Source organism: Phacochoerus africanus, chromosome X (assembly GCF_016906955.1).
Source record: "Phacochoerus africanus isolate WHEZ1 chromosome X, ROS_Pafr_v1, whole genome shotgun sequence".
NCBI lineage: Eukaryota > Metazoa > Chordata > Mammalia > Artiodactyla > Suidae > Phacochoerus > Phacochoerus africanus.
In genome coordinates this window covers 45801272-45807139 of record NC_062560.1, presented here as the reverse complement: position 1 = coordinate 45807139, position 5868 = coordinate 45801272, and the positions used below count along the sequence as shown (strand labels likewise).

Sequence of the window (5868 nt, the reverse complement as noted above, 5' to 3'; positions counted from 1 at the left end):
AAAAGGACGGTGTCTGTGCAAGCAGTCAGGATCTGGGGGCACATGCCCGACTGGACTCTTCATGGGGCAGAGAGCAGGAAGGAGGACGGATGTGGCTGTCTTCCCAGGCAGGGCTCCCACACATCCCAAAGGGGAGGCTGAGACCTGCGTGAAGGTGCCAAGTGGCATCCGAGGCCACTTACCTCTTGCTCTTTCTCAGCCTACAAGATAGCAAAAATAACACGTTTTACATTTTCTCCTGAGGATTATCAGCCCTAAGGGAGGGGGTGAGGGACATTTGGTTGTGCCGGGAAGGTGGTGTGGTTCATTCATCCATCCAAGAAACGCTTCCAATACTCTGTGCCAGTGACTGTACTAGGGGCTGAGGCCACAGCCCAGGGTACAAAAGGAGACACAACCCTTGTCCTAAAAGTGCCTATAAGCTAGGTGGGGAGGCATCCACAACCACATAATACACACACACACACACACACACACACACACACAATGTCCAAATGACGTGGCCATGAAGTGGACTTGGGGAGCCCTGGGAAAGCCCAGCCTCTTACCTGAGCCGGTAGATCCAAGCCCCATGGGTCTGAACTATTCAGTCCCCCCTGCCCCCCGACCCTGGGTTTTCCAGGTAGTAAGTACTCTCGTATCTGATGCTGAGGAGAAAAGGAGGAGCCACCACCAGTGCTTCACCCATCTGTTTCAGCTTAGCCCTCCCAGGCCACTCTGCCCTCTTGAGAATCAGGGGAGAGGCCAACATGCCACTCCACCCCTCTCCCCCGGCTGGTGGACAAGGGAGCTCTGGGGAACAGTCTTCCTCCTGATCTGTGGCTGCAGATGAACGTAGCGACACCCATAATGCTTTTGGAGGGCAGCGACCACCAACACCCTCGTGTGGAAGCCCAGCAGCCTAGTGGCCCCGAGTCCCATCACTGGGGTGCTGAGTCATGATAGCAACGTGACAAGTCTTCTGAATGGACAGAATGATGACTTGGGGGGACAGTTGTGGTTCTCCTCCCAATCCCGGGTGTGGCACTGACTGTGGGGCCCTGTACACGAGGCAAGAGTGGAGTGTGGGCTTGGGGCTCCAGGAGACAGTCCTGGGGAAGGAGTTATAAGAGAGTGAAAGTTTGTGTGTGTGTGCGCGCGCGCACGCACGCGCATGTGACTGCGTGTGACACAATGTGTGGTCCTTTCTGTCCACGGGCCTTAAGGAGAGCTGACCCTCACCGCTAATGCATTCTGTCCCTGGTCGGAAGACGTTTCAGATCCAACAAACGTTTACTGAGCCCCTACAAAGTTCCAAGCCTTTTACTTTATACTTTGACACATTTTATATCATTTAATCTTTAACAATAACCCTTTAAGGTAGGAATTATCTGCATTGTACAGATGGGAAAACAATCGCAAAGAGGTTCATTGATTTGCTCAAGTATATCATACAGCTTTTGTTGTTGTTGTTTGTTTTAAACACTCACACACTATACTCTTCGCTGAGGCCTGTGTTGGTTGCTTATCTTACAGTGTTTCTTGTCTTCTCTACCTTTGGAGCCACTGCTCCCCTTATACAAGCCCCCCTCCTTTCTTGTTTCACTAGCCCACGTGGGCTTTTCTTTGTGTAATACTGCATTTAATAGCACAAAAAATCACGAATACAAAGAAACTGGCAAAGGTGTTTGTCAATGAGATATCCCTGCCTCCTCCGCTTTTCCGCTTTCGTACCCATACGCGTAATGGGCTGCATTTGTATAAACTTTTCTTTTTCCCCCCAAACATATACCTGTTTTATGTGATTGGTCAGTTGAAGCTGAAACACCCATGGAGAAAGATGTTTTACGGTTACAAGGGCACACACCCCCCCACACACCACCCCCCTCCCACCCCACACTTTCCCACACAACCTTTTGGAGGAATATAGGCTATGTACCAGTGTCAGGATTTCCCTGCTCCTGCCTTCCCCACCCAGAGCATTCCTGCCATTTAATTTTCCTTGAAGTGACTGCTTAGATTAGAGCCTCTTCTCCCGCCCCTTCTATTTCTCTTCCAATCGGGACCTTTTAGACACTGGGAACTGTTCAATTCTTACTCTGTCAGGCCCATGGGCCAATGCAAGTAGGTCCTTTACAAATCTCGATGCCAGTTGTAGTTTGGGTGCTGTCATCTTCCCTTACAGGTAGGTAGGTCTGTGTGTCACTTCAGTAGGCTTGTGTATTCATTTCTTTCACTTTTTCTGACTCATGTTCCAGGACCTGTTTGTGATAGAACAGTAAATACCCTTCACTGTCCAGAACGTCCTTAATACTGGCCTTGGTGATGACGGCATCATCACACTTGAACCACTGGTCCTTGTGGTGCCGGATGAAGCTGGTGTAGTGGCCACTCTCCAAGGTTCCTTGGTGATTAACCACAGCAAACAAGGAATACTTATTCTCGTCGTTTCCACTATTGGTTGGCAGCTGCAACTGTCCATTCATCCTGCTCTCTTTGCTCGAGGCCATGAATGGTGTCATATCCAGCTCCAGAGGAAAGGATATGTATGTAGTGATCTTGCGCCTCTGTTTGGCTGAGTGTTCAAAACGTTTGAAATGAAAACAGGCAACGACGGGTAATTTATTCATTGTGAGCTGTTTGGTAGACTCCTGGTAGCTCTGGCAACTACCGCACTTGATTTTGGCACTGCTTCCTAAGTGCTCTGGCCTCGTAAACCTTCGCAAGCAGTCCGTGAGGGTGGTGATGCCTGGGATGTGGCTTTCCCCATTCACACTGCTCTCCCTCCCTGGGCTCATAGGCCAGAAGGAGGTGCAAGAGCCAGGCAAGTCCAAACTGATGTCCCAGCAGGGGTCTATCGTGGTGGACACCCCATGGCAGGCTTGACAGGTGACATCGGACTGCAAGCCACCAGTGAAGATTTGGTCAATGATGCAGTTACAGTGGTTGGGATTGTTGGCCGCCTTCCCGGCATCATCACCTTTGCAGTGCCTGTGCAGGACGTCTAACGCTGCGATGAGGAACTCGTGGGCATCCTGTTGCCGGTACCCTGCTAAGTGACGCGCGTGTATCCAGACCAGGTGCAGTAACTTATAGGGAACGTGAGGAGACGGGTTTCCAGAATACAACTCCCGAAAGAGCGAAGACATCTCACAGACCAGACACAACTCGGGGCTTGGCATTTCACATCTGTGCCTGTCAGAGAGGAAGAAATCTCTCAGGATGGGAGTGTGGGTAAGGGCCTGGACGATGCAGTTCATAAAGCACGTGTTGCCAAGATTGATTAGTCCTCTTAAACCGATGGTAAAGCTGGAGGTAATTCTTCTCCTCCTTGGGTTGTGTCCCAGCAGTTCTAACTCGGGTTTGGTTGTCTCCCAGGTTGGATATTTCTCACCGAGGCCTGGCATCGAACACTGCTGGTGAGAAACCTCGGTGGAGGTGGAGGCTTGTAATTTCAAAGCCTCCCCTTGCTCTTCTTTGGCAATTTGCTCAATGTCTTTGTCATATACATAGTCCTTACACATAAAGCAGTATATACCTCCGTAATAAAGGTCTACAGCTAAGTTGTGTTGTTTTGTCTCGGCGTGCTCGTGAATGTGTTTCTCTGTGAAGCAGCCAAAGAAGACACAGGAAAGGCAAGAGTGGAGTCTGTTCAAATGGGTGCCGCACACATGGCAGATGCACGACTTTGCCTTGCTTTTCCTGGTCTCGGGGGTTCCACACCACACGAAGCACTGGTAGATGACCCGCAGTTCCTGCCTCCAGTTCTCTCCCACCTTAAAGCTGTTCACGTGGGAACAGCCTGGTGGACCCACAGCGAAATCCACATCCAGGCATCCGCCCCCAGGGCCGCGCCGGGGCCGGGGCCGGGGCGGGGGCCGTGGCCTAGGCTGCGGCGGGGTACGGAGCCGGGTCTGCGGCCGCGGCCGGGGTCGGCGGCGGGGGGCACGGCTGCGCCGCGGGGAGGGATCGGGGGGCCGCGGGGGGTCAGAGGGAAGGGTGGGGAGAGGAACCTCGTCGCTGCCGCCGCCGCCACCGCCGCTCCGCGCTGGGTTCTCATCCTCCGGCTCCTGCTTCGGCTCCCCCTTCGGCTCCTGCTCCGCCTCCCGTGCCGGCTCGGGTTCGGGTTCGGGCTCCAGCTTGAGCTCAACCCGGCGGCCCGGACCCTCCGCCGTCTCCACCTTCCCGGCGGCGTCCACCTTCCCTGCCGTGTCCACCTTCCCGGTGGCGTCCACCTTCCCCGCCGCGTCCACCTTCCCCGCCGCGTCCACCTTCCCCTCCACCTTCGCCTCCGCCTCCACCTTCCTCTCCGCCTTCGCCGCCGTCTCCGCCGTCTCCGCCTCCTCTGCCTCCTCCGCCTCCTCCACTGGCGGCGGCTCCTCCCCCTGCTCGCAGGGCTCGGGCGGCCGCTGGGCGTGGCGGCGCGGGGGCCACGCAGACCTGGGGTGTCCCCCGCCCGGCCTGAGGGAGCGCGGTGGCTCTGGCAGCTGGACCCAAAAGGGACTTTCACTGAAGGAGGCGGCGGCGGAAGCAGGCGACGCCCCCGGGAATCCTCCCCGCCGTAGCCCTCTAGCGGAGGCCCGCTCGCAGCCAGGCCCCGTTTCCTTTAATTCAATATTTCCCAAACTTGCTTGTTCACGAGAATCACGTGGGGAGCGTGTTAAAATTACAGATTCCTCGGCTCCACCCGCGGCCCCACTGAATCAGAATCTCGAAGGGACGTGCTCCGGAACCTGTATCTTTAACTAGGGCCGGAGAGGATTCTTATGATCAGGCAAGTTTGGGAAACACAGCTCTAATTCATTGAGGCTGGCGGGAAGGGGGGCGGGGACCGCGCAGTCTCTTTAAGGCGCTTCCAGTTCTCGGCTCCAATCGCTGCTTTGACCCCCATCATCGTCTCCTCCCCTCTCCCCGTCCTTCCCTTCGTCCATGCAGCCTCCCCCAGCACTGCAGGGCCAGGGACCGAGGGATGGCCGGGTCCAGAAACGTCCCCGAGGCTGGGAAATGGCCCCCCAGAGGCCCGGTCCTGAGGAGCGCCGGCAGAAGCTGTCATAGGCCATCATCTCCGCGGCTCAGCCCGCCCCAGCCCTGTCCCAGGCTCCCCGCCCACCCTGGGTTCTGCCCTGCCCCATAGGCACCAAGACCCAGGGCCAGGCCTGGACCCCAGAGCCACAGGGGCAGAGCTCCCAAGGCCACTGGGCCCCAACAGGCATGTGCCATGTCCACCCGATCCGTGCTCTGCGGAGTCTGTACCTGCTCCTCACCTCCTCCTCGGGCCCCCAAGGCCAAGGGAGGTTTGGCAGCCGGCCTTGCAACCCAGCAGACGCTGAGCCCCCTGGAGGGGGTGGGGTGGGGCAGCGGGAGGGACAAAGCACGACAAGGCTGTGCCTCCTGCTGGCACCTCCCCTACTGCTGAGAGAGGGGCCTAAATTGCAGGACACTGTCCCAAGACCCTCGAGCCTTAGCAGAGCCCCAGGCGGGCAGCAGGCGGGAGGGGCAGGGACGCCGCTTCCACCAGAGCAGCTACCTGTGGGGGGAGTGGGAGGAGAGGGCGGCCATGCGGCTGGGGGGCGCTCCTGCGCTGAGAGCTGCTGGCAGTGGGCAGCAGCACCGGGGGGCCCACAAACACGGAGCCCAGAACAAGTAGTTTGGGTCTTGGGCAGCTGGGGGATGTTGGGAAGCAGCCACAGGTGCGGGTCCCAGGGAGTGCAGCCAGGGCAGGCATCAGGACAAGGCTGAGGAGCAGCAGACTCCAGGGTCAGGGAGAGTGTGTTCTAGGAGAGTCTGGTCCCTGAGTCCTGGTGATGGCTGGCCTTGGCCCGGTACACACAGCGTGGCCCTTGGGGGCTGTGGTCCTGCCTTGATTACACTGGGGCAGAGCTCTCCGTG

General features: G+C 57.0%; 1 protein-coding gene across 1 annotated transcript; it reads right to left on the bottom strand.

Annotated features, from left to right (window-relative positions):
* Positions 1-1258: 1258 nt before the first annotated feature.
* Positions 1259-5042, bottom strand: USP27X (ubiquitin specific peptidase 27 X-linked). Its single transcript, XM_047764197.1, has 2 exons — positions 4831-5042; positions 1259-4677 (listed from the first exon to the last, which is right to left on the bottom strand). The coding sequence occupies exons 1-2, from the start codon at positions 5040-5042 to the stop codon at positions 2187-2189; spliced, it is 2703 nt and encodes a 900-aa protein (XP_047620153.1). The 3' UTR covers positions 1259-2186.
* Positions 5043-5868: the final 826 nt, after the last annotated feature.

Excerpts from the sequence above, each read along its gene's own strand:
- USP27X (XM_047764197.1), bottom strand. The coding sequence starts at position 5,042 with ATGATGGCCTATGACAGCTTCTGCCGGCGCTCCTCAGGACCGGGCCTC. Across the intron at positions 4,678-4,830 it reads TGGAGCCGAGAACTGGAAGC|TGGGGCCGCGGGTGGAGCCG; the intron begins GCCTTAAAGAGA and ends ATTCTGATTCAG.